At 37.7% G+C, this 27,346-nt stretch overlaps 1 protein-coding gene across 10 annotated transcripts in view; it reads left to right on the top strand.

The window, feature by feature from the left end:
• Positions 1 to 27,346, top strand: part of IDE (insulin degrading enzyme) — a 55,812-nt gene that overhangs the window by 15,278 nt on the left and 13,188 nt on the right. For 5 of the 10 annotated variants that reach the window (XM_083443567.1, XM_083443568.1, XM_083443570.1 and 2 more), the window contains exons 2-18: positions 380 to 564; positions 1,582 to 1,789; positions 3,010 to 3,179; positions 6,893 to 7,015; positions 7,800 to 7,912; positions 8,284 to 8,446; positions 9,103 to 9,195; positions 10,594 to 10,685; positions 11,254 to 11,334; positions 12,363 to 12,466; positions 14,700 to 14,802; positions 15,896 to 16,018; positions 16,710 to 16,792; positions 21,102 to 21,246; positions 23,157 to 23,267; positions 23,991 to 24,111; positions 27,108 to 27,199. In XM_083443567.1, the coding sequence (XP_083299693.1) occupies positions 405 to 564; positions 1,582 to 1,789; positions 3,010 to 3,179; positions 6,893 to 7,015; positions 7,800 to 7,912; positions 8,284 to 8,446; positions 9,103 to 9,195; positions 10,594 to 10,685; positions 11,254 to 11,334; positions 12,363 to 12,466; positions 14,700 to 14,802; positions 15,896 to 16,018; positions 16,710 to 16,792; positions 21,102 to 21,246; positions 23,157 to 23,267; positions 23,991 to 24,111; positions 27,108 to 27,199 (2,085 nt within the window). In that variant the 5' untranslated portion in view covers positions 380 to 404. Of the gene's footprint in view, positions 1 to 379; positions 565 to 1,581; positions 1,790 to 3,009; positions 3,180 to 6,892; positions 7,016 to 7,799; positions 7,913 to 8,283; positions 8,447 to 9,102; positions 9,196 to 10,593; positions 10,686 to 11,253; positions 11,335 to 12,362; positions 12,467 to 14,699; positions 14,803 to 15,895; positions 16,019 to 16,709; positions 16,793 to 20,534; positions 20,680 to 21,101; positions 21,247 to 23,156; positions 23,268 to 23,990; positions 24,112 to 27,107; positions 27,200 to 27,346 lie in introns of all 10 variants that reach the window. The other 5 variants (XM_083443575.1, XM_083443566.1, XM_083443569.1 and 2 more) reach the window with 1 other exon arrangement.

The raw sequence follows: 27,346 nt of genomic DNA, 5'->3' as shown, positions 1-27,346 counted from the left end.
ACTTTTTTCAATATATAGCCAATATTATCAATTAGTGAAGGCTGACAGCAACTATATTGTTATAGATAAAAAGGAAATAAATTACAGGCTTTTAATATTATAAAATAGATATTAATAAACTGGATTCACTGTGACCATTATTAGGCCAACTTGTTATTGAAAGCACTCAGAGCTGTTCTACATTTGAAGGAAGTAATATAGCTTTAGTCTATTGATTTCAGTGAACTTAAGTATGCCTTACAGTGTTGGACTGTGGACAATAAGTTTTTGATCTGGACCTTCTGGAGTTGACTGTTCTTGAGTTGCAAATGTGTCTCCCCCTTTTCTTAGGCTATTTGAACTGAGATATGGCTTTAACTTTTACTGCTTTTTTTTTTAGGCTTCAGCAAGCAACACACAACAAAATGAGTCATCTTGCTATTAAAAGAATAGCAAATGAAATTATCAAATCACCTGAAGATAAACGAGAGTATCGTGGGCTAGAACTGGCAAATGGCATCAAGGCAATGCTTATCAGTGACCCCACTACAGACAAGTCTTCAGCTGCACTTGATGTACACATAGGTATATGATCATCTATAATATATTGTAACTTGGTTTTGCACTGTAATCTAATTCAAATGCGATAACTTTAAAAAAAATATGGTTTACAACCTTCTACATACTACACTGAGGCTGCAATCCTAGTTTTGCTTACTTGGAAGTTGACATTATTTGGAAGTGCACAAAACCTCATTGAACTCCCAGGAAGATGGGTATAGGTTTGCAGTCTTACAGTGCTGGCTATCCTTTTCTAGTCAGAAGTAAGTCCTGTTGAATTCAGTGCAGCTTTCTCCCAGTTAAATGGAAGTAGGATTGTAGCCTTAGCCAGATTAGCCTCAGAAGTTAGGTTTGTCATAAAACTGACTGTATAAATTACTTGTTCTAAAGCAGGTCTAAGTTTTTCGAGGATGAATGATAGACGAACTCAATTTATATGCTCCATATCCTTCTGCGCTTAAGCTCCCAGTGTGTTTGCCGGGGAATGCATGGAAGAAAATAGTTTAATTTCCTGGTATAAATTAATGGCATATGGCATGTCATATGAAAATTATTCCTTGTGTAATATGTTTGAGAAGTCAGATAGTAGGCCTGAAAATGATGTATTTGCATGTTAAGCCAACATGAAATTAGAACATGGTTGTTACCTAGATGTTCTGATTAAAAACCAAAAACCAAAATGGTTACATATGTATGTCCTGTTTTATCAAATATCTTTTCTTTGTAGTTTGAACTGCTTGGGGTGCTCACATAAACCACTTGCCTCTGATTTCCAGCTAACACCTTTCCTATAGCTTCTCTAAAGTTAGTATGAAGCAGCTGTATACTAGCAGGTGCATTCCAGCCTAGCTTTTCTGCAAAGGGAAATAGAGCTATATAATTTCCTAAATATTTGCAGTCATAATCACTAAGATGATTTCTCTGACCCAGAGAAAAGTGTTAAAATGTTGATTGTTCTGGATGATTTGATTGCTTTATACTGAATTTGTGTATCAGCTTTTAAAGTAAGACTCTATTTCTGCCCATTTCTCCTATTCATAGGGTCATTATCTGATCCCCCTAACATTGCTGGGTTAAGCCATTTTTGTGAACATATGCTTTTTTTGGGAACTGAGAAATACCCAAAAGAAAATGAGTACAGCCAATTTCTCAGTGAACACGCAGGAAGTTCAAATGCTTTTACCAGTGGAGAACACACCAACTTTTATTTTGATGTATCACATGAACACTTGGAAGGTGCCCTGGACAGGTGAGCATATCTATTAATGATTAAATATATTGGTTTGGTTTTGTCTTTCCAGCAAGCACAATTAACATGAGAGTCCTACCAGATGATAACATTATTTAGTGTATTTATTACTTCTGCTTTTTTATAATAATGACTTTAATACAATTGTAAAGACTAAATTACTGAAATACTTTTAACATCTTGGGAATAACAGTGATAAAAGAAAACATATGGAATGAGCCCTTGCGGTAGTATATCAAAATAGGTTCTAAGTGAGGAGAGACTCATCAACAGTATGGCGAGTGTCTTAAAAACTTCATATGGTTTATCATTTTGCTGTTACTTTACATAACCATGAAAGTGTTGCATAGGAACCTCACATATGTTTGTTCTATAAATATATTCTGCTTACACTCTCAGCATATGTTGCATATTTATCAGCTGACTCTCAAAGGCTCTTCTCTCTGTGGAATTTTATATTTGGTGAAAATAGGGATATTCAAGCTACTGCTGCATACTGTATATTTGATTTTACTTCAGAGTTAGCAAAATAACAGTGCAATCTCTGGTATGTCTACTCAGAAGTAAGTTGAATTTGGTGGGGCTTACTCCCAGGTAATTTAGCATGATTTTTTTTCCAAAGACAAAGTAATTAACAGGTTGCACAGCCCTCACTCATTTCATGGTCTGTGTTCTTTTACTTTTTTAAAAAAAGTTCTTTGGTTCATGTTGAGGGCCAAGGAGAGGCTTAGTAACATTAGCTTTGGTGATTTTGGAAGGGTCCTCAGTATGTCTATGTAGAGCAGGTCCCAATAGCTCTTTTTTCACAGACACACAGCAGGCCTCTGCTAAGGAAACTTTGAGTGGCTAGTTCATAAGACAACAGCAAGAAGAAGCAGATCTGAAGTAGCAAACAAGGCAGCTGATGGTATCTTGCTCATAGATTGTGTCCTGTCTGCTAAAAAGGTCATTATAGTAAATTGCACTAGATTAGAACATCCACTTGGTGATGAGACTACTTAGCAACAGAGTGGCTCCAGGTGAACAAAATTTTTAATTAAATTATGGGCATCTGTCCAGAGCATTGAAGACAAAAGGCTCAGACCTGGTGGGCAAATCCTATCCTGAACTGATAATAAATTGTGTGCTTCTCCACACTGAACATGAATTTCATGTGTTAAACTATCAACAATTTAATTGTCGAAACATTGATTTGGGAAATCTGACTTTTTTTCTTGCAGGTTTGCTCAGTTTTTCTTGTGCCCTCTGTTTGATGAAAGCTGCAAAGACAGAGAAGTGAATGCTGTTGATTCTGAGCATGAGAAGAATTTAATGAATGATGCTTGGAGACTATTTCAGCTGGAAAAGGCTACTGGAAATCCCAATCACCCCTTCAGTAAATTTGGAACAGGTATTTAATCTTCCATTACATTTGCACATGATCTGCTTTCGATTGGGGAGTCCCTTTAAACTGTGCTGTGCTGTGAGGCTCCAAGGCATTATTTTATATTGGAAGAAATATATTATGAAGCAGAATGCCTTGTATGGCTGGAAGAATGGATCACTTTGGAAAAAGCAGATTTATTAGACCTGGAGGGCTTTAACAACATATGAGAAGATTAAAGTCAGAGCTGCACCCCAATTAAGTACTTCTGGGGAGAAATACATGAGGACTTGAAAAAAATGCTTAAAATCCCACTAATGAAAAAACCAGAGGCTTACCTACTGGGCCTATTAGGGAAAGAAATACTGAAATCGAAAAAAAGAATTTTCTTATATGCAACCACCGCAGGTAGAATAGTAATAGCACCTAAATGGAAAGCTAAAGAATTACCTACCAAGGAGGAATGGATTTTCAAATTAAATGAATATTTAAAATTGGCTAAACTAACTGCATCCATACGACAGCAGTCGAATCAAAAACTGAAAAATGAATGGCAATGCTTTGATTATGATATGGCAAAATACTGCTCCAAAAAAGACATGCTAATATGCTTAGACTAAGAATGTAAATGCATCAAAACAATAAATTATCAGTGACATATGTATGTATATAGAGAAAATAAAAACAACCAGAACGCAATGATAAGGGTAAAATTGATTCTAGAGAAGACGAGTAGTGGTGGAGGGAAGTTAAACAGGGTGGTGGGTTCATTTTATTTTGTTTATGTTCTTTTTCTTCTTCTTTTTTGGATATTGTATAATGATTTAATGTATAATGAATTAATGTTTCTTTTCTGTTATGTATTTTTTTCTCTTTTTCTCTTAAATTGTATGATGGAAAATCTAATTATTATTTTTTTAAGAATGTGTTAAAATAAAAACATGTTGTATGGAAATTATTTGATGATGTAGCCTTTACACATGGTGGTTTACTGCATTTGATTCACCTTTAAAAGCAACTGAGAATGTGTCACATTTATTTAACAGAATTTATATACCAGTTGATAATTACAAAGCCTATAAGTGGTTTACAAGAAGTATTAAAATTACCAATAAAAAGCAGTTTAAGAATAAATACTGTAATTAAAAACATTTAAAAGATAATTAAAATTAACAGTAGACTGAAGAGAGATTAAAGCATGTCAACATCTACATGGATGGGCTTGCGTAAACAAAAATGTTTTAAGCAGATCATAAAAGAGTACTTGGGTAGAGAGTTTCAAAGTGTGAGTGCTGCCACACTAGAAGAAATATTTCTTTATAAGTGTGGAAAAAGTATTATATAGCTGTACTGGTGGAAGAAACCTCTCCCAGCACTGCTTCTTAAACCAGAAAACAAAGCAATTCCTGAGAATTTAAGGGTTTAAGTCTGGTTAAGTGAGAGCAGCATGCAAGCTCTCACTCCTACGGTTTTATTCCGTCCGTTTTTATTACAGTGTTATTACCTCTGGTGAACGTATTAGGTTTAAAATGGTGGTAGCAAGAACCCTTTCTGATAATGGTCACTTTTTGTCTTAAACATGATTTCAAAAACTCTTATTTTCAAATGTAGTTGCAGTCTTTAAAATAAAAAAAGAAAACAGAAGCTTAAAGAGGTATAGCAGCATCAGATACTCTGCCATGTGAAATGCAGACGTTGAGTCAGATTCCACTAACCTAGTGTGCTAGCGGAAGCCAGTGCAAGGACTCCAATTAGTGCAACAGGGCTTTCCTCCCCCTCCACAACCCCCAGATCTGCTCTGGAGGGTCAGGATAACAGGGCATGGGGAGGAGAAGAGAGGGGGGATCATTCTGTCTGGCAAGCAATCAGGAAAGTGCAATGTTGAATTATTCTGTAAGGGTGGTAATTCACAATGAAAGTGTACGGAGACCTGAACTACTGTGCTTTCATCATAAATTGAATAAGACCATTTGTTTATGTATCTTGAATGGTTTTTCTTATTCGTGCTTGTCTATATTCATTACTACTATTTGTGAATTGAGCTGATCATTCTTTAAATCCCTGTTCTCATTATTTTTAGAACATTATCTTCACCTCACTTATTTTACGATTTCTTGCATTATGCTTGTTTTCATAACTGCATTTCATCAACCCAGAATGCTGTGTTTTAGCTTTATTTTGCATAGCAGCAATGTTAGAGTCAGCTTACTGGAAATTAGAAACTCTAGTCTTGATTTTCCTTTTTTACTGCCAGAAAAAAGTGAAGTAATTTAGAAAATTATTATTGATTAATAAGAACTGGGAGATAGACACTGGCAGGCAGCCCATTTGAAGTTGCCACATGATGTCAAGTGAGTGACATCCACCCTGACTTAAACCAGTTTCCTAAGTCAGGTATCGTGGGGAAACTGTTTTAATTATCCCGAAAGTCTTATCTAAGGCCAAGGGTGGGAGGAGGAAGCGCTTGAGCTAACTGCTCATTTCTACTCCAACAAACCATGCTTTGTTGACTCAATAACACTATATCTGACGGTGGCCTGAACATGTCCATGAACTATGAGGATATACACTGCATTTGTTGTTAGGCACAACACTAATTGTATGATTAACATACCTGTATTTCTGCTCTACACAACCTTTATATTATGAATATCAGAATAGGATTTGCAAATTAGTGAAAATGTATAAAAAAGGGTCTAATTTATTCTGGAGGTGCCACGAGATGGAGGGAACCCTGATCCATGTAAATATGCTGGAGAGTATTGGGAAATGGTCCACACAGAATTAAATAAGATTCTAAAACTCACGTTTCTCAAAAAACCGGGGGCCTTTCTATTAGGGATAATAGGTGATGATATTCCAGTTCCAAAAAAGGCACTCAGTATTTTTCTGTACACAACCGCTGCAGCTAGAACAGTATATGCGGAAAAACGGAAAGAAGAAGAAATACCCACGATGGAAATTTGGCAAAACAGATTGATAGAATACATAGCATTAGTAACCATGACTGTGAAACTAAGGAATAAGGATGAGATAAAGATAAGTGTTTTGGAGATTATTTTAGAGGGTAAAATACACAATTTAACCTACAAGTAGGAGTTGACATATGAGCAGCAGATAACATCAAAACAGGAAGACTTGAACTAATAATGGGTGAAATATCAGGATATGCAGTAGATCAAGATTTCCCTAGAATGTCACAGAGAGATGGATTGGGAAGTCTTAGGAAAAGAGATAAGTGATGGATACTGTACGATGTGTGTATAAAAGCTGTTAAAATAAATCAAAGTTTAGAAAAAGGATTTGTAGAAGCAATCCTTTGAGAACACAATTCCAGATTTCAATTCTCCTAACTCCAAGCTATTCAAGCTGAGCCACAAATGGTCTTGCTGAAATCATGAAAGCAGGAAATTTGATAAACATCTTGCACTCGATAGAAGTACCATCATGTGATAGAAATATAAATAGGATCTGCATGCACAATGCCCATCATTTGTTTTTGTGAGAATAAAGTTAGGGGGTGCGGAGAACCATGTATGCCACCTGAGCTCATTGGAGGAAATGGAGAGTGTAAACGTAGTAGTAAAATAAAACAATCCAGATGCTGTAATCTGTTTGAGGGATATGTGCAGTATCGCCTCTTGTGATTGCAGGGATTAACAGTTTTTACAGATCTGAGCACATTTACCCAGTCATGGCTCTTATTGTAACACATCCTTCTTTTTATTTATGTACTGTAGGAAGCAAATTCACTTTGGAAACTAGACCAAACCAAGAAGGAATAGATGTAAGACAAGAGTTATTGAAGTTTCACTCCACTTATTATTCATCAAATTTAATGGCTGTTTGTGTTCTAGGACGAGGTAAGAATGCCAAACTTTTTGGGAGCTGCTTTTAATATATAATCAATTTACAATGGATTAGCATTGGAACTTAACTCTGTGTGTGTGTGTGTGTGTGTGTGAGAGAGAGAGAGAGAGAGGGAGAGAGAGTGTGTGTGTGTGTGTGTAAAGAAGGCAACCACTCTCCAAATACTAAACCACAGGTCTACCTTAAATCTGTAGCATTTCTAATATCTACACTTATTAATTTGTAGGTTGATTTAAAAAAAATATATAGGAAGGGATGTATGTACTCTGCAGATTTGTAGTTAGAAGAAAAAGATTGTGTGTCTGCTGTAGAATTTGTCATTCTGAAAATGTCTGTTTTTATATAATGTATATGTTTCTAGACCTAGTATTTTCTTATAGATGAATTTTAAAATATAAACATGCAGTGATGTTCCGGAACTCAGAACATGGAGGGCAGGCTTCAGTGACCTTCATTTCCTAGCATGCTCCAATCTCCATATCTTTCTTATTCTCACTGCTTTCTGCCTCCCAGTCTAGACTCCATAGTTTTAATTCCTTAGGAAGATACTTACTGTACACAGAATACACTGTTCTGCATCAACAGTACATAGACAGGTTTTATTCTGGGCACAGAATTTTTATATTGAAGAATGTGTAAAATGCATTCAGATTTTAGATACTGACTTTTCTCAAGAAGATGCTTATCAAGCATTTCTCTAAAAGGAGCAATCAAGGAAAACGTCTGAAACTTTTGACCATGTGTAACTTTATTTTCCTCCCAAATATATGCATACAGAATCTTTAGATGAGCTAACAAGTTTGGTAGTGAAGCTGTTTTCTGAAGTAGAGAACAAAAACGTTCCATTACCAGAATTCCCTGAACATCCTTTCCAGGAAGAACATCTCAGGGTGGGTTTATTGCATTGTGCCTTCTTTTAAAATAAGTTTTATGTTGTGTATTTAAGCAAGACTAGAAAACTACTGTGATAAGTTGAGTAGCGTGATAACACATCAGAATTACTTGTACAGCAAGACAAATGTATGTTGGCTGGAACAGGTGTGGGTGTAGGTGTAATTGGCCCCTTCCTGAAACTTCACTAATTGTTCTGCTAGAAAATGCAGTTGAGCAATATTAATTTTATGTTATGGCCTAAGCATGAAATGGTCATATGTGTAATGAACTGTGGGTGGTGGATTTGAGAAGAACAGTAGCCTTGTAAAGGCAAAATACTGGATTCAGTTTAAATCAGATTTATTTTGCTTTTTTGTTCGTTTCACAGCAACTTTACCAAGTGGTACCTATCAAAGACATTAGAAATCTTTACGTCACATTTCCAATACCAGATCTTCAGAAGTACTATAAATCAAACCCTGGCCATTATCTTGGCCATCTTATTGGTCATGAAGGTCCAGGAAGTCTTCTATCAGAACTCAAAGCTAAAGGTAAGGTGTGCAGTGAGTTGAAATTGAAGCCTTGGGGCAATTGCTTCCCTACAGCTCAGCCCCTGAAAAGTAGGAGTGAAGTAAACAAAATCCAAGTTGCAGTTGTAATATTTCAAACAATCCCGCATTATATTACTGATGCTCTTTGTGGTTTTTCCTATCAATGGCTCAGTACTTCTTATATGAAAGATTATAAGGGATCTCATTTGTATGCAGTATATCCCCCCTCGCCAGTATTCCATCAACAGGATGACTGTTTGTGATGCTCAGGGCATGTTTACCAATGTGTAGCATATGTCCCCCTTGCCCTCAAAATACCCCTTTTAGGGGCCTGCACCAGCTCCAGCTCCACCAGGAGTGGCAAGGGGGCACAGGCATATCGCCAACTGAGCTGGGGATGGGGACTTGGGCTGACATAGCCTAGCTGCATTGGGAATCTGCTGAATTCTAAGATGCTCGTTGCAGAAGATCTTTACAAAGGATTGCCCCCAATGCACTTAGATTTTGTGTCTTTCTGTCATTTGGTTCTTTCATAGTTTTTATTTAATTTCATAGATGTACCACTGTACCTCCTAATTTTGTGTGTGTACATGAACAACATAACTAAGAAAAAATAAACTATTGTGTGAGAGTTTTAAATATATTCTATTTCACAGGCTGGGTAAATACCCTGGTTGGAGGACAAAAAGAAGGTGCTAGAGGTTTCATGTTTTTCATCATTAATGTTGACCTCACAGAAGAAGGACTTTGTAAGTGGATCCCTTCTTTTATTCTGTTGAGTTTGGATTTGGAGCACATTGATCTAAGTGAGCTACTCTAAGTAGACTTTTTTTACATCTCCCAGAGAAATAATCTGATGGAAATCCATACTATATTAGCTAGGTCAGGGACAAATGAACTGGCTTCAAACTAACTTCCCCATCACATGCAAAAATGTAGAGTTAAGAACAATCTCACTGCCAAAACATTTGTAATTTTAAGATTGTAGGTGGGGTTTTTTAGAGGGTTGAACAAATGACCTATGTGCTCATTCTTAATTCTACAGATCTGAAAATTATTTTCCTGCATCTGAACACTGCTAGTGTTCGCCCAAATATGAGGAAAGTTCTTATCCCATCTAATTCTGTTGAAATTATCAGGAAGCTAGTTGGAGGATTCCTAATTGCATATAAAACTAAGCCAAATTATGGCTTGGCACAAGGAAGCAAATGTGGGTTCTCAGAGATAAGATAGTGGCTATTTTGCTTTTCCTCTAGTGCTACTTCTACTACATGGTTTGCCTTAGCATTACATCTGAACCTGGGCTTATGCTTTATTTTGCTCAAAACAAGCCATGAGCTGTGGGCAAGGTTTGTTCTATGGTTTTGCCATTCGTAGTTTGTGCAGGGAAAATAAAACATGAACCTGGGTTCAGACATAAAGCTAAGCCATTATGTTTGGACATAATGCTAAGGTCACAGCAGCATAACAGCAGCAGGATCAGAGGAGGAGCAAATTGGCCACAATCTTCTATCTTTAGTTGCTCACACTGAGCCTTGGTTTGGTTTTGTGTTACGTGCAAATTGGGCCACTGTTAAGTTCATAACTGATCAGCAAGTTTATCTCTCTGGAAATTATTTGTACATCTAAAGGTATCATGTGCATGTTGTTTGCTTGATACTCTGTATTCTTTTACATTAGTAAAATAATGTGTGATTACTGCATACATTCGGTTTGTACAACTTTGTATTAGTTTATCCTCTGTCAGACTGAGCTGTTAGTTTTAAGTATAAGGGCTGAACTAGAAGATTGATGGTCAGCAATGCAGTCCCAACCATATCTGCTCAGCAGTAAGTCCTGCTGAATGCAATGGGACTTAATCTCAGTTAAGTGGGGAAAGAATAGCAGCCCTAAATGGCTCACCCACTGGAGCAAATAGATTGGGGAAGGGCATCGGAGAAAACAGTTTCAAACATCCCAGTCTTCAAAGTGTATGCATGGGGCTGCTGATTCGTTTTTTAAAAGCCTTGTGCATGCGTACAGGAGATTGTAATCGCAGATCTCTTTTGCGCATGTTTAGTCTTGGCCACAAGAAAACTAAAAATGTTCACTTTGTGTTTCCCTGAGAAATTGCTTATGCATGCAATATTTTATCTTTTTCTTAAAAGTACACGTGGAAGATATTATCTTGCACATGTTTCAGTATATACAAAAACTACGTACAGAAGGACCTCAAGAGTGGGTTTTCCAAGAATGTAAGGTATGATAATTGCAACATATTTGGGGTTTTCTTTCAAGTAGTTTTAGAGATTCACACCAGATCTTCTCTTATTTTAGATACCTTAATTAGAAATAGACTGTGTCTGTTAAATTTTCTTGTTTTTAAAATTAATTTATGAACTTATGAACAAACAGATGCCCAACCTAAAATAATATTATATCTAATAATCCATAATCTTATTCATTTTATAAAAGATTAAAATTATTATAACTTCCATTTTCTTTAAATCTGCTTAGTTAAGTTCCTAATGTTCTTGAATGCAATCAATTAGTTTCTAATGCTTTTGAATGCAATTTATTACATACATTGTTTACTTTGCCCCAAATGCTTTGTAATAACTTAAAGCGGTTTTCACTTATTCTCTTATGTTTGCCTGCATTCATTAAACCACAGTGCATTTATTCAATTGATTGCTAACTTCAAAAAACAAATAAAATTTATGTCCAAGCTTCATTTCCCATTATCGTTTAAAAATACCATTCTTACCGATCGTTTACAATATGAAGAGTGGCATTGCAGAATAACTTAATTTTATTTCTTGTTTTAGGATTTAAATGCTGTAGCCTTCAGGTTTAAAGATAAGGAAAGACCCCGGGGTTATACATCAAAAGTTGCAGGGATTCTTCACGTAAGTTACGAAATTGGACTGAATTTAATGCTGAAATATTTCTTAACATTTCTGAAATGTGTCAAAAGTTGGGCATCAATGTCATTAGGTTGGGGTAAAGCACAATTTTTTTTGCATGTATAGTGATAAATTACTTTGTCTAAGATGAGTATTGCAGGCCAAAAGATGTTGATATGGCACACAATTACACTATAAAGTGGTAGCGACAGCTAGTTGTCTCCTCACTTAATATCTCCATGGAAAGACTAGTTACCAAGTGTGGACTGGGACCCTGACTGGTGCTGGATATAGCTGAATAATTTGCACTGTTTCCTTCCAAGCATAACTGAACTGATTACCTGTATATTGATTAATCAGTATGACTTTTACAATGCAAAAGCATGCTTACTGGTTAAATGATCTTTCCTGTACCAGGTGTTCTTAGGGCCTGGTCCTAAACATATGGTATTGTCTTATTTATCTGTAGACCTGTTAGGTTTTAGTGTCTTCACATCTAAAGAGCCTTGGTGACTTAGATCGAAGGCAGACTCACCAAAGGTTCCAGTTTGCAAAACAACCTTGGAGACATCTTTGCTTCTACACTCTTTTTTTATTTCCAGAATGAATTCATAAGTACTGAATTCTTTGCTTTTTGCTGGGGGGGGGGGGAGAGAAGATAGCTTTCTGTTAGAATTTGTGAAAGTAGGGGTTTTTTTAGATACTGCTACATGAACATGTTTATGTTGCTTCCATTCACTTTGAAAACATCCTCCAGGGGTCAGCATTTGCTTCTTTTTATCCCTTATAATATCAACAATTTAGTACAGGTAGCTTTTTTTTTATTAGCTGTGCACTTAAATGACAGTGATTCTTTCTGTACTATGGGTGACATCTAACATTAGTCATAACTCTGAGAAGATCTATTGATTTCAGTGAGTCTACTCCAAGTGTTACTTAGAGTGATAGCCAACTATCTTAGTAACTATATCACTTTAGTTTTATGCATAATGTCTTCGGTTTAAACTAAAAATATCACATTTTTATTGTAGTACTATCCTATAGAAGAAGTTCTTGCTGCAGAATATTTACTTGAAGAATTTAGGCCTGATTTAATAGAAATGGTATTGGATAAGTTAAGACCTGAAAATGTCCGGTAAGCTATATTGCCACATCCAATATTTTGTACAGATTGAGTTGGAAATATTTTGCAGGTTAAAACTGATAATGGATTGTAGATTGTACTTTTAAATCCAAAATAACTTTACACGTGCAAAACTCCTTGAATTAAATATTTAAGTTTTCCTATTCTATACAAAGAAAAATATTTAGCACAGCATGGAAGAAGGGAAGAACACTGCATAATAATTTTAAGAACTGATAGAACCCTTTGTCATATTTACGTAACTAATGTGCAGTTCTTTTGAATTATCATACGATGTTGCTAGACTTCATTGAAACTTCACACCCATGTCACTGACTATTCTGGATGCTTTCACACTAGGGCTCAGTAGGTGAAGCATCGAAAGGAACAGCAGGCATGCTCTTCCCCTCTAGCGCGATGCTTTTCTTTCTGTTTTCTATTTATTGTAACTATAGTTTGCCACATTGGCAAACTGGTCAGTGCTTGCCCTTGAAATCAGAATCTGAAAATGTGATTTGAATTAGGTATCTGATTCTAGTTGTGGCAGGCTGAGGGGTGTAGATGACACAAATTGATTATTTGGGAAACTGTAAAGACGATGGTTGCTGCAGAATAGGGACTGAGGGGGAACTTGTGCTTGTAGGATTAACTGGACTGAGCCCAATGCTTCTACTTAAGGAAAACAGTCTTCTTTGTGCAGCTCTTCTTGAGAATCACAGTGGTTCATCATGGTTTTTACCTGTGATTGTATGCTCACCCCAATTTTGCACTTGGTCCACATACAGGGACCATGTTAGCAGACACCCCTGACTGCTGCTTAATTCATAATAATGCATTGACTTGCTCTGTATTTGTCATATGATTTGTAAAACAAGGTTGTTGCAGCAGAGTGGAAACACAGTTGTCCACTGGCAACAGAGGTTTTTATTAGTGGCAGGTAAACTCTTCCTGCTATTTTCAATACGATAGACTTTCATACTTGGTGTACATAATTGACTTTTATTTTTTTGCTGAAGCCATGGTTCTCTGCCAGTGTATCCTAGAAATACTGAGATAAGCAGTGTTCGCTCATTGCCAGTGACAGAATTGTTACCATAGTAACTAATTTCAAAGGGAAATAAAGCTTCCCTCATACTATTGTATTGTGCCTTGTATTCATACATAGTGTGAAAGAAGGCTGAGTGGGGTGCTTCATTTACAGCACAGAATCTTCCATCTTGAGATATTATTTGGCAGCCAAGGACAAGGTTAAAATGAAAAATTGCTAGTTATTTCTGTCTCTGATTCAGCCCTATCCTTTGTTTTTAAGGTTTTGTTTGTACTAAATGTTCAGATTGATTAAGTGTTCCATATATCCAACTATCCTATAGTTTTCTAATTAACTACGAGTTGGCTCTGAGGTGCTAGAACAGGGTTGATAGTAAATGTTTTCTCTCGCATATAATTGGCCAAAGAGATGCTAATTACTCTTGCTATTCTGCATTATTTCTCCTTACTTACCCCCCCCCCAAAGCATTTCTTTAAAATTCTAGACCATTTGAAATCTAGAAAACTGTTAAAACTAATTGGAAACAGTTGTTAAAATGTTGCAGAGAGCATGATCACGAAAGTATGTTGTAGTTTTACCCATGGATGACATTTGTATGGTCTTTTCCTTTGCTTCAAATTTCTGTTTAGAAATGGTAGAAAATGAATTTAGGAGCACCTTGGGTGTGTTATATATGCCCTTAATTGCTGGGAATTTTTTCAAATATTCTGTTAATGTCTTTTTTAAAATGAGAGTTAGAAATCTTTTATTTTAGTGAAATTTTAGTGAAATTTTTAGTGAAATTTTGCATAGCTGCAAAAAGCAAACTGAGCTTAATATATTAAATCCTGTAAAATATATCCTCTTATATGCAGGTTCAGTGTATAAGCGCTCTCTCTCTCTCTCTCTCTGTGTGTGTGTGTGGTGTGTGTATATATATATATATATTATATCTTTTCTGGCAAAATATAATACATATATATTTTTAAAAATAACCAGGGGTTGTTTAACAAAGCCATTTTGATATGGATAAATGTTGCTTTTTGTTTTACTGACAGGAGGATTTAATGCAAAAATAGAATAGGACATATAGAATTTACAGTATTAATAACAGAATCTTTGAACTTGGTGACCAAGCAGAATTATTTGAATAGCATTTTGGGGGGCAGGGGAGGTAATATGCTTGCTTACTTACTATGTTTTGGTTTTATTTTTTAGGGTTGCAATAGTTTCTAAGTCTTTTGAAGGAAAAACTGATAGAACAGAAAAATGGTATGGAACCCAGTACAAGCAAGAGGCAATTTCCGATGAAGTCATTAAGGTGTGGTGAGAAAGTTGGTGGTAAACTGAATATGTAACCAGTATTTTCACACTTCTAACAATTGGGGTGGAGGAAGTGGGGGCGATAGCCCGGGGTGTCACCATCGAAGGGGGTGACAAAATGCTGGGCAGCACTCACTGCGGGGCCTGCAGCACACCCGAGGCATGTGTCTCTCCTGGCAGTGACGCAGTGGCTTGAGCGCCCGCAGGCTCCACACTGCCCCAAATGGTCCGCCTCCCCCTCAGCTGTAGGGCGGCTGAGTGGGAGGAGGCAGGCAGACTCCTCAGAGGCCCCGTGGAGCGTCCTGCCCTGAATTGCCCCACCCCTGTGGGTGGCTGGCCCGCCCCAACGGGTGGCTGACTGTGGCCCTGGGTACAGGGCACGCGCGCCGCCCCAGGCGCCCGAACAGCTTGCTCCGCCACTGCTTACAATAAAGTTTATTTTGTGTTGTTTGCAAAAGCAACTAATACTGTTGCTTGTATAAGTGTGTCACATTGGTGTCAGTTAATTTCAACTGGTGTTATGGGGGGAAAATTTCACTTCAAAATGTGAACCAAATCCTTGAACATCACTTTGTGGTACATCCAATACTATACATGTTGGACCCTTAAAGCACCCCCCAAAAAAATCCTGATTGATAAGCTTTAGCGAGAGAGAAACTATGTGCAGAGCACCTAGCTGAACATACAGCTATGATCACACACGCAGCTGTGTTTGGAGGATTTGTATAATATTTTCACATATTGCTAAGAGTGAAAACCAGCTGCTCACATGGGGATACATATTGCAGAAAGCATTTCTTAGTAGTTCTACACAGTGGTTAGAACATGCACTCTAGCTCTCAGTCAGCACTATGTTCTAAGTGTTTATGGAACATAGTTAAAAGCAAACTTAAATGGTATTATGTGAACTGCAAGGAATCATACAGATTAAATAATTTGAAAAATTAGTTTTTTTGTCATTAATTTTGAAGAAGCATGATTCATCAGAGGTCGATAATCCTTCACAGAGCAGCACAATTGCAGCACAATTGTTTTTAGCCCACCTACTGGATAATAACAAAACTATCCTCTTGTTTGCACATTGAATGTAGAAATGGCAAAATGCTGACCTCAATGGGAAATTCAAGCTGCCAATGAAGAATGAATTTATCCCTACTAACTTTGAAATTGTACCTTTAGAGAAGGATGCACCACAGTACCCTACTCTTATCAAGGTAAGCATATGTATTTAATAGTTGTGGGTGGAATTTTGGGAATATGTACCATTATTTCCTGAATTGCTTTTAAAAGATTAAGGTCATTGAGTAGGCTGCTTATAATATGAACAGTATTGTAAGACTAGATTGTAAAAATGAATGAAAATTGGATCTTTATTTTAAGAGGTGACTAGCTCCTGTCCAGTTGGCTTTTTGCCCCGTATTCAAAATATATAAACCTTTAAGTTTACATAGTGGTGGAAGTGAGTTCAAATTGCAGAGTTTGGAGATGAACTCCTAATGGCTCATCCCAGTATCAGGTAAGCCCAGACCCTGCCATAGCTGTCTCTTCTTTCCAGACTTACCTGGCAGTGGTGCAAACAAATGGCGTATGGATTTAGTGTTCATACCTGCAAAAGTCCCACAGGGCTTAGAGGTCCTCCCTTCATCTCAGAAATGTTAGCATATAGGCATGTGTTTAGACAGCACGAGGGAACATTGTAGGGAATAGGTCTGCATCACTGTGTGTAATTGGGGTGGGGTTGAGAAATTTGGGCTCTGTTAAACCCTGTGGGACTGCACCCAAACTCAGATGGCCTGGGCTCTGTATGTTTATATTCTTTAAACAGATTTAAATGATAAAAATACAGTTTGTAATTTAATAATAATTAATAATAACAATAGAAAATGTATGTTTTCTTAAACTCAGGACACTGCTATGTGCAAGCTATGGTTCAAGCAAGATGACAAATTTTTCCTACCCAAAGCTTGTCTCAACTTTGAATTTTTCAGGTATGCAAGCATTTTTGTCTTTAAAATTTATCTTTCTAAGCGGAGTCATTCAAGAAAACATTTTATCATTCTAGACATGCTTGGGGCTGCTATAGTGGAATAACTGAGATTGTCGGTTCCCACTTATTGCTACAATCCAGCATTATGGATGTGCAACAGTGTGCACAGGTTTTCTGCTGGCTGAAAAGTATTGTCCACGTTCCAGAGAAGCAACCATGTTAATCTGTTGCAGCGCAAGCAACAAAGTCTTGTAGCATCTTAATTTGTTACTGTTAAAGTGCCACAAGAGTGTTTTAAACATAATCCAAGAGCTGTTAATGACTCTCCTCCTTCACCACACTCCTACACCAAACATATCTCTGGTGATAGAGCTTCACAGCACAGGGAATATATGCACTGAAACATGCTTACACACATGTATGGCTACATGGGTGTTTGTTTGATTAATTCATTCCTCAAAGGGAAGTAGCTTTCAGTCTATTCAGTGGAGCAGTCCCTCAGCTTTATGATCCTGATGAGTGCCTTGTTTGACCTGGACAAGTCCACTTTTATACAACTTTGGTACCATTCTACTATCCTTAGGTAAAGGTAAAGGACCCCTGACCATTAGGTCCAGTCGTGACCGACTCTGGGGTTGTGGCGCTCATCTCGCTTTATTGGCCAAGGGAGCTGGTGTACAGCTTCCGGGTCATGTGGCCAGCATGACTAAGCTGCTTCTGGCGAACCAGAGCAGCGCACAGAAACGCCGTTTACCTTCCCTCTGGAGCGGTACCTACTTATCTACTTGCACTTTGACGAGCTTTCGAACTGCTAGGTTGGCAGGAGCAGGGACCGAGCAACGGGAGCTCACCCCGTCGCAGGGATTCGAACCGCTGACCTTCTGATCGGCAAGTCCTAGTCTCTGTGGTTTAACCCACAGCGCCACCCGCGTCCCTCTCTACTATCCTTATTTAACCCCTAAAGTTATTTTTGTGTGTGCTAGGAGCATCTCATTTTGGAGGAAGGTTTTTTATTTTTTAATAAGATTTGTCCAAGAAGTAGAATGTGGGACTGTTGTATTTGACAGAAACTGGTATGATAGCAGGAATTAGTATTGTAGAACCATAATTCCCTTACTGTACACATGCATTTTGTGTCCCACCATATTCTGTGGAAGAATCACTTCTTGAGCCTTTGCAGCACTTCAAGCTGCATCCTAAAAAAGCAAAAGTGATCCGAAATGGTGGGAATTGTAGTCCAAAAACAGCTGCAGACCCAAGTTTGGGAAACCCTGCTCTAGCCTCCCACTGTTGTTTTATCCCCTGCTGTCTCTGCATGTTGGGCAATATCGATGAGGCCAGTGGATCCAGCTCCACATACAGTCATATGGAGGGAAATAAATGAACAGGGCTTCATTCTCCTCTCCCTTCAAATGTCCAAAACAATTTTAGAACTGCACATTAAAGCTTTTGATTTAAAAAAACAAAACACATTATTTAGCACACAAAATAATTCATCTTTGTTTTGGTCTGTCTCAGCTTGGGAGCTTTGAGAACAGTTAATATGCAACAAGTAATAAAATAAATATCTTTAGCATTCCTGTGAACCCATAATCACCATTGCGGTTCTGCATAAACTACGCTTCAGGTCTTGCCTCCTTCCCACCAGACCTCTAGGCCAGATACTACTGTTGCAACTCTGCATTGGCTGTGCTTGAATCATTAAATCATTTCCAGTGCAGTACAACTGATCACCCACAGAGGTCTCCCTTTGTATCTAGTGATGATGAATTACTCAATTTGAAATTGTGATTTGCTAACATTGCTAATAATATTCCCCCCCCTCAGGTAATAGCTCTCACATACCCCAATTTGGAAACTCTGTTGCACTCTTGATTCAATGTCACTGGGATCTCAAGAGGGCCCAAGCACACCTTTCTAATCTGTGAGCCTCGACTCACCATCCCTATAGTATAAACTTACTTGTAAGGTTAGCAACAACCAGGGTGCCTTTCTGCAAAGCCTCCGTTTTCTGTCGTGTCTGGAATGTAGTGTGTAGTTTTCCCAAAGCAGCTGAACGTTCAGACAGAAAATATATGTTCCAGAGCTGCTTATGAGCTAAATATGCTCATAAGCCTGATAATTTCCCAGTGTAATGCTGCTCAATTCATAAGGAAGGCTGAGCATTATGAGCTGGGGATATTTGTATAGACCAGTTAAAAACTTACTTTGGTGAAATTGCTTGGTTTTGAAGTCAAATTACCTGTTAAAGTTGAAGCATACTTAACAGTTTACAGCACTGAAAATGAAATTTAAGATAAAACCAAGTAAGTTAGGTTTTTACACTTAATATAATTGCTAGCTAATTTCATGGTCCCATTTTGATTTTTGAGAAAGCATGTGAACTGCAGTACTGCTTAGTTTTGTAAGAGAGTTTATAGATAGAAACTTGGGTGGTTATGTATCTTGAAATGATAATTCCTATATTAAGTAAAATGCAGTCACCCCCCCCCAAACTTCTTTATCTTCTGATGAGTTTTGTATTGAAAAGGTTTTAAAAATGATTATGTTGTTTCTGCTTGTGATGGGTCTCTACAATAATAGCCTTGAGATAAGATGTATATGAAAATGCAACATTGTCCAGTGAGTTTTAACATATATTGAGGCCGCATACATTTCTGGGAGTAAGTCTGATTGAACCCAGTGAAACTTAACTTCTGAATAAATAGCATTGGTTTGCATGTCAGAAATCATTGTGCAAAGAGTCACTTGTTTCACATTATTAAAAGAACATTCTGATTTTTCTTCAAAACGAGATGCATGGTTTTAATTAAATGTTTTGTTCTTTGAATCATTATTCTGCCCCATAATTATTATTTTGCTTTAACATGCTGAATATTGTTGTACTTTTGTATTTTACTTATGATAGAATTCTTCAGTAAGAAATGTTGCTTTGTGAACAATTTACTTGGGCGATGTTGATGATTTCATATTTTTAACTGCTATATGTATATATCCATAATAGATATTAGACCATACTGTACACAAATTACTTCTGCTCTTAATCTGGTTTGTCACTCTTAATATGTTGGTGCAAAGCAGTATTGTTGAAACATGACTTGAGTCTTTGAGTTGTCTTTACCTTTGGAAGTCTGTGCAGCGTACTCTTCCTCATTGGGATATTGCAAAAATATATCAGGGTAGCGTTATGTGCTATAGCTAAATACAAAACTTTGATATTTTTGTGCCTAATATAGAAAATGCCAGTGGTTTGGTAGCAAACCTATAACTGCGCTATTTCCTGATTTTGTGAAACCAGCAGCTGTGTTCAGTGAGGTTTAATCCTGATGACAAGCAAGTTAAGTGTGAGACTGTCCTACTTGGCAAGCTTTTAGATTTATCCACTGTGGCGATTTTTAACTCATTGTATATTTTAAGTGTTTTACATATGTTTTGTACTTGTTTGTAAGCATTTGTCTTTGTAACAAATTCAGAATAATGTGGGCTAAAAACGGTTTTGTGTAATCTTATGCAGTAGATTTAACATAGATGTAATACATCTGTGTGTGTCTGTCTCAGTATGGAATTGTTAAATCAATCTTTTCCCCTTTAGCCATGTGTTTGTGTTCACATACTGTCTTAATATTCTCATAACAGGAAGCAGGATTTTCTTTTTTACTGTGTCCTTGAGATCCAGTATGGAGGATCTAGCAGAACTGGGAAGTAATTGCAGCAGATATTTTACTTTCAACATTTTCTTCCAGCCCATTTGCTTACGTGGATCCCTTGCATTGTAACATGGCCTATTTGTACCTTGAGCTACTCAAAGACTCCCTCAACGAGTATGCATATGCAGCAGAGCTAGCTGGCTTGAACTATGATCTCCAAAATACCATCTATGGGATGTATGTAAGTACCAAATCAAGGAGAATCTTAAAAGCCTTAAATTTACTTCCACTAATCAGAAGGAAAAAAATTGATTTGCTGGAAGCAATTTTTCAATGGCTTTTCCAATTGAGAACCTGTTTTTTTCAGTTTCTTTTTCAACCTTGATTTCTAGCTATACTTTCTCATAATTTGAAATTTCTGGAGTCTTCAACATTTCCATTCGCATTCAGCAATTTTTGCACTTCATTTTACGTCATTCCCCAGAATATTTGCAATGAGAAATCAAATTCCGAAAGAGAAATCAAATTCCCAGTGTTTCACTCCCGAGAATATTGGTTATGAGGCTGCATATACATACTCTTCAGTCATGTTTCTTCATCCATTACCGTGTCGCTCCTTGAAGTATCAAAGCATCCTTTTGTTTTGTTTTTCTTTTTTGTTAGTCGCTACCTTTATGCTGATCCTCTCCATTGCAACATGACATACCTGTTAATCAGGTTATTGAAGGATGATTTAAAAGAGTATACATATGCAGCACGCCTCTCAGGTTTGGTCTATGCCATTGCATCAGGAATGAATGCAATACTTGTAAGTAAGATGGGGGGGGGGGTGAACAAGCAAAAAGTAGATGGCGTGAGAGTTGAGTGCTGCTTGGAAAAATGGCTCCTGGTTTTGTCCTTTGCATCCCTATCATAAGGGCGTGAGACTTGTGCAGTTTTATAACCATTTATTGAATGGTTTGGCCATGATTGGAATGGTTTTTTTTATGACTGAGAAGTGTGCTGATGCATTACTGATCTGCATTTCTTACTCATTTGTATAGTATAGTAACCTTGAAAGACTTGCTATGTTTTTAGTTAAACATGGAGTTCTGCTGGCTTTCAGTCATTTAGATCCTAATGTATACTTAAAAAAATAAAAACCCCCAGCCACCACCAAAGTACTGCAGGGCATCTGGAAGACTAATACATTTATTGCAGCATGAGCTTTTGTGTGCCAGAACCACCTTCATCAGACATGCAATTCACTAAATATTACTAACTGCATCATTGGTAAGAGAAGACTGCATTTCAGGATCAAGATGACTTGTGAAACAGGCTCCTTATATAACACATGAGTACATGACTATTTCTTTCCTAAACTTTCCCAAAACATTGCACTTACTTTTAAGACTCCAGTAATCTCTGCGTAGGTCATATATTTTCTTTATCTGACGAAACATGGGGCTGCTAAAAAGCATGCTTTTTAATGTACTGGTTTCAGTGCTAAAATTGGCTGGGGGGAAACAGCACAGTTTTATAGTATTTTTGCTTATTTACATTTGTAGCTTGCCATTTTTTCCATCATGGAACTCGGTGTGGTTTACAAAGTGTTGTTCAGCAGCCTCTCTCCTGATCAGACCTATTTAGCATCAGCAAGGTTGCCAAGGTGTTATGTTTTCAGACTGCAACCTGGGATCTAGTCAATATGAGTCAAGTCCGTTCTAATTTCTTTCATCATGTAGCACAGGGGTTGGGGAGCCCTTTTGACTTCATAGGCCAGATCCTTATTAGGATCTGCCTCAGTGGCTTAGTTTGCAAGGTTGGCAGAGCCTCCCACATACCAGTCACCAGACATCACAAATGACAGGTGAGTAGGTGCATCTTGCAGGCAGCAAGGTGTTGCTAAAACAAAGGTTTTATCCTTTATATGCGCAAGGAGCTTTGCAGATGCTGCTGGTCATCAGTACCTGCAAATCCTCTTTTTTCTTCTTCTCCTGTCCCCTCTAGCTCCCTATACACCTTCAGAGTAAGCTCCAGAAGGGGGGAGAAGCCTGTGCAGCATGTTGGGGTGGGGCAGGAAAGGGAGAGGAAACTGAAGTCACATTGCACAAGCAGCACCCAGTTGGCACTGCGTTCTATACAGCCTTGTGTGTATGGTGGTCAACCGAGTTATGCAATGATTTTATGAGCCTGTCATCTTGATGTCTTAAACATTTGTAAGTCCCTACTTCTTAAAAATCAGTATATAATGGACTCTTCTGCTTTATTAACTATGGAACAGAAGTTTTTCTTTCCTATATTCTTTTCTAGATTTGGGTTCCTAGGATACTTTTATTCTTCGTTTGGAAGAAGAATGATAAACTACTCTTTTCATTCCAATTAGCATATTGCTTTTCTGATTTTAATCCTGGGAAATTGCAACAACATTTCATTCCGTTTTCTGTTCCCTGACGTTTGAAGCATTGCTTTGCAGCATGGAACAATATTGGTTTTCCACTATAATTTTGGTTTGTAATTGTAAAAGAAGATGTTAAGCCCTGGGAAAAAGTAAAGCAGTAATAATATCACACATAGACTTCGATGTAGTAAAGGGCAAACCTTAGTATTTCTGGTGAAATAAGGGAGAATGCTTCCCAGTGTTAAGAAGTTGCTGTTTACTGCTTTGATGGACAATCTAGAATTCTAGAAAACAGAATATTTCAAACACATAACAGCTTATATATCCTTTTCCTATAGCTTTCCGTAAAAGGTTACAATGACAAGCAGCATATCCTGCTCAAGAAGATTGTTGAGAAAATGGCTACCTTTGAGATTGATGAAAAAAGATTTGAAATTATCAAGGAGGCGGTAAGCTATCTTGAACTTGACTTTGATCCTTATAAATCAGAATATCAAGCAGGGGAAGACACCATACATGCAATATTTCATTCCTTGAAGGCAGGAGGGGGTGTACAGGAGCCTAAAAGTTCAAACAAGTTATGAACAATGTGTAGGGAATGTACATATGCCTGCAGAAAGGTATAAAACTGCTGGGGGCAATGATTGGTGCCACACTTGGACTGTCGTCATTTGCACACTTGCCTGAGAGTAAGCTCCATTTGAAAATAATGTGACTTCAGAGTAGTCATCCATAAGATTTAAGTCAATTAAATTTAGTGAGGGCTTTTTCAGCTATGACTCTGTCTTTCTGTAGTTCTCTTCCTCTAGCCAGCACATATATTCTGTTCCCATCCCTTAGTGCTGGTTCAGAGATTAGGAACAGACCACAAGATCCCATGCTTCTTCTCCTCCACCTGCCAGTTGCTCATCAATTACAGGCAAATTCCTGATGTGTTTTATTGGCCCCAGTATTGGTTGATGAGTGCTAGTCAGGGGAACCTTTTAATCATGGATGAATAATGATTTGCGATCCAGCTTCAAACTATGATATGATCTCAGTTAAGAGGGAGCCCTGCCCATCTTTATTTCTTTTATCTGACCATATAATTTGAATATAGAACATCAAAACATCAGGCAACGTTCATTGCAAATCTTCATTTCTTAACCATTATTTAATTTTAACCTTGTTAGTACATGCGGTCGCTTAATAACTTCCGAGCTGAACAACCACACCAGCATGCCATGTATTACCTCCGACTACTGATGACAGAAGTTGCCTGGACCAAAGATGAATTAAAAGAAGCTTTAGACGGTGAGCTGCTGCCAGTTTATATATTTTGCCCATTTTAACTACATCTTTTCTATCTAATGTGTATTTTTACTTGTTTTGATTTTATAATTGTCTATTAGTCAAGCATTTTTTATCTCAACTGAACTTTGAGCAAAGTATTTTAATTTCATCTCAGCCTTAAATAGTATCTGCATTCATACTACTGTTCTATGGAGGGTATGGAGATTTTTAGTAATCTAGATTGACTTAGTGGTGGTGAGAAAACCTTTTAAAACCTTATTGTCATGTTCTAGGTTTTTAAGATCTAAATTTAGAATTTAAATAATCCTTAATGATAACCAAAACCACATTTGTTACAGAGGGAATATTAAAATAACAAAGCTTTAAGCATTTAAAATAAGTCCATTGTGAAGAAGCTTAGCATAATCATCAAAATATCTTTCTCTAAAATATATCTAGTTTAAAATTATCCACCAGCAATAACTAGTCAATCCAAGAAGATCATAAGCTTCCAAAAGTATGCTCAGATGTGAAGTTTGAAGTCCCTCACAGAAAAGTCCCACAGTTTTGGTGCAGACAGATTTTAAGAACTTAATCCCCCTAACTGCGGCTTCATTTAGTTCAAACAATCTGCCCTTAAAGAGTGCCTTTTAAATTCTGGGATCTGGACAGCATAAAAACACTTTAATAAATTAATTCCATATTCCTGTGGAAGAAGTGGTTATGCAGTATGACCCATGGATATATAATTTGCCTCTTATTTTTTTTACAGTTGCAGTTGTGCAGTTCTAAAATTCTGTTTGATAGTCCTAGGAGAGGGGTCTCCAATACTGTGCCCCCCCCCCCCATGTTTGACTCTTAACTCCCATTAACCCCAGCCAATATAGTCAGTATATAGTCAGTCAATATAGTTCAGGAATGATGTGAATTGTAGTGCAAAACACCTAGATGTCAGTACATTGAATATTCCTGTTTTCAGATGAGATTTCCAAATACTTTTCAGAACCCCAGCATGCTGAATGCCATTCCTTTCTTCCACTCTCAAGTCCTGTTTCCCTGTTACCTTTTAAAAGTCCAGAGATGCAGCTGTTCTAGCTCATCAATTTTCTTTGAGTCTAGGGAAAATCAGAACATCGGAGAAAGGTACAGGCACTGCCACTCATCTGCTCACCAAGCAGAGTTGGTGCTTTTCCAGTTTGGCAAGCTGAACCTCCGTCATATTAAGTCTGTGAACTCTGTAAACACTCAGTCTCTTTCAAGACAAAGGCAAGCACAGTAATATTTGTTTTATACTCTCAGCCAGACTCGTACAATTTGCTCCACTTTGTTCAGGAACATTGCATGGGGCAGGGCAGAATATAGGTCTCGGGAAGAAAGCAGCAGATATTTAATTCACCCACTCCAGTTTGCAGCCACATAGCTCACTCAGGGCTCACGCTGCTCCACTTAGAAGCCCATGTCTGTTATCAGACAAAAGAACTGGGCCAACACAAACTCATGAGTGATTCTATTGACAGCAACAGAGAATGAAGCAAAGGGGAAATCACTATCCAATCCAACCTAGTCCCCATACACATCTTCAGGGCCAGATGTGCTAAATGGTCTTATGGATGAAATCAAACATCCTTCTAATTTAGCATTCTGTTTGCAGCAGTGGTCATCTGTATGCCATTGGAGATGCTTACAGGCAGGACATGAAGACAAGAGCCCTCCTATGTTGCCCCCCCCTGTTGTCCTTGCTGTAATGGGACAACTTCATTGCATGCGGCACTGTCTTTAAGCGACACTGAAACATCAGCACCGTCTAGTCAATATAATCTCAGTTGAGAGGGGGTTCCATAAGTGGAAGTCCATCACTGAGAAGGCCCTGCTCCACTTCACCACCCCATGGGCCTCGCCCTCCAGCAGCACCCAAGCAGGACTTCCTCCACAGGTCTTGGAGCATAGGCTGGGCTGGGAGTTATCAGGGGAGGCGCTCCTTTAAATACTTGGATCCCAGGTTGAAGAGGTCTCGTACACCAGTACTAATACCTTGAATTGGGCTAAGCAGATAACCATCAGTCAGTGCAGAATTTGTTGCAATATGATTGCTTCTTGCCTCCCTGTGTAACAGCCAGCATAATCATTCTGCGGTAGCTGCATCCTCAAGAACAACCCCAAATACAGCATTCCTATGTTCTCTACCTTACCATCAGTGATATCAGAGATCTTATCCACACAGCATCTATTTACTAGTGATCCATATGCCTGGCTGTAGACAGGCAGGAGGAAGAAATTTCTTTCCCACATTCTCTCCTCACCCCCTGACCCCTGTGTATGTGTCCCATCTTTCCCTTTGTACACTTCTACAAGGGAGTGGAGGTGTGAAATCTAGGTTATGCTGATTGTTTAGTTTCTAAGGTTGATTGCCACAATCCACTCTGGTGGCACTTAAACTTGTATTCACCATTTACATTCATCTACACTCACATGTGTTTCAGTGGGTGTTTGGATGTGCCTGTAGCTAAAGGCATTAATCCTACCATACATATCTATGAAAAGTTTAATTAATTTCAAAATAACCACCAATCTCTGAAACTGCCATTCAGAAATAATTGCTGTCAAGATGATGGGGAATGATAAACTACATGTTCTTTTATGTAGTTAACAGCTTAAGCTTTATCTTCAGCCACCACCTGAATGACTGTTACTATTTTGAGGCTGGATGTCTGTTTAGCCTAACTGCAGTGCAGCATAGTCTGTCTGTCTGCCTTTCTCTTTTCTTTTCTGTGTTGGAATCTGGGTCAAATAACATGTGAATTCTAAGCAAGGCAAACTACGCAGTGAGCACTGCAATTTTGTCCTGGAAACTTTCCCAAACCTGAATATTTGTGAAGAAAACTCCCACTGACTTTTGTTGATTATTATAAATTTCTTTGTCATCTTCTAAGACATGTATTGCATTTTAGGATGATATAGGCCTTGTTTTTCGAAATGGAAAATGTGATTGATTTTAAACATCTAAATATCTATTGTAGATGTCACCCTTCCCCGTCTCAAGGCCTTTATTTCTCAGCTGTTGTCACGGTTACACATTGAAGCACTTCTCCATGGCAATATAACAAAACAGGTTGGTTTGATACGTTTTTCACCAGAAGCAGATTTATACTGATAATTGTACGTAAAATCAAGGGTTTACTTAAGTTTCTCTATCTTTTGATCCATGCTTGCTTTTTAAATCTTCATAAGCTTTTCTGTCAGTGAGTCTCTCTTACAG

This window comes from Podarcis tiliguerta (genome assembly GCF_965153285.1).
Source record: "Podarcis tiliguerta genome assembly, chromosome: 5".
Taxonomy (NCBI): domain Eukaryota; kingdom Metazoa; phylum Chordata; class Lepidosauria; order Squamata; family Lacertidae; genus Podarcis; species Podarcis tiliguerta.
Note: the sequence above shows the minus strand (reverse complement) of the source record. Positions and strands in the feature narration are given on the sequence as shown.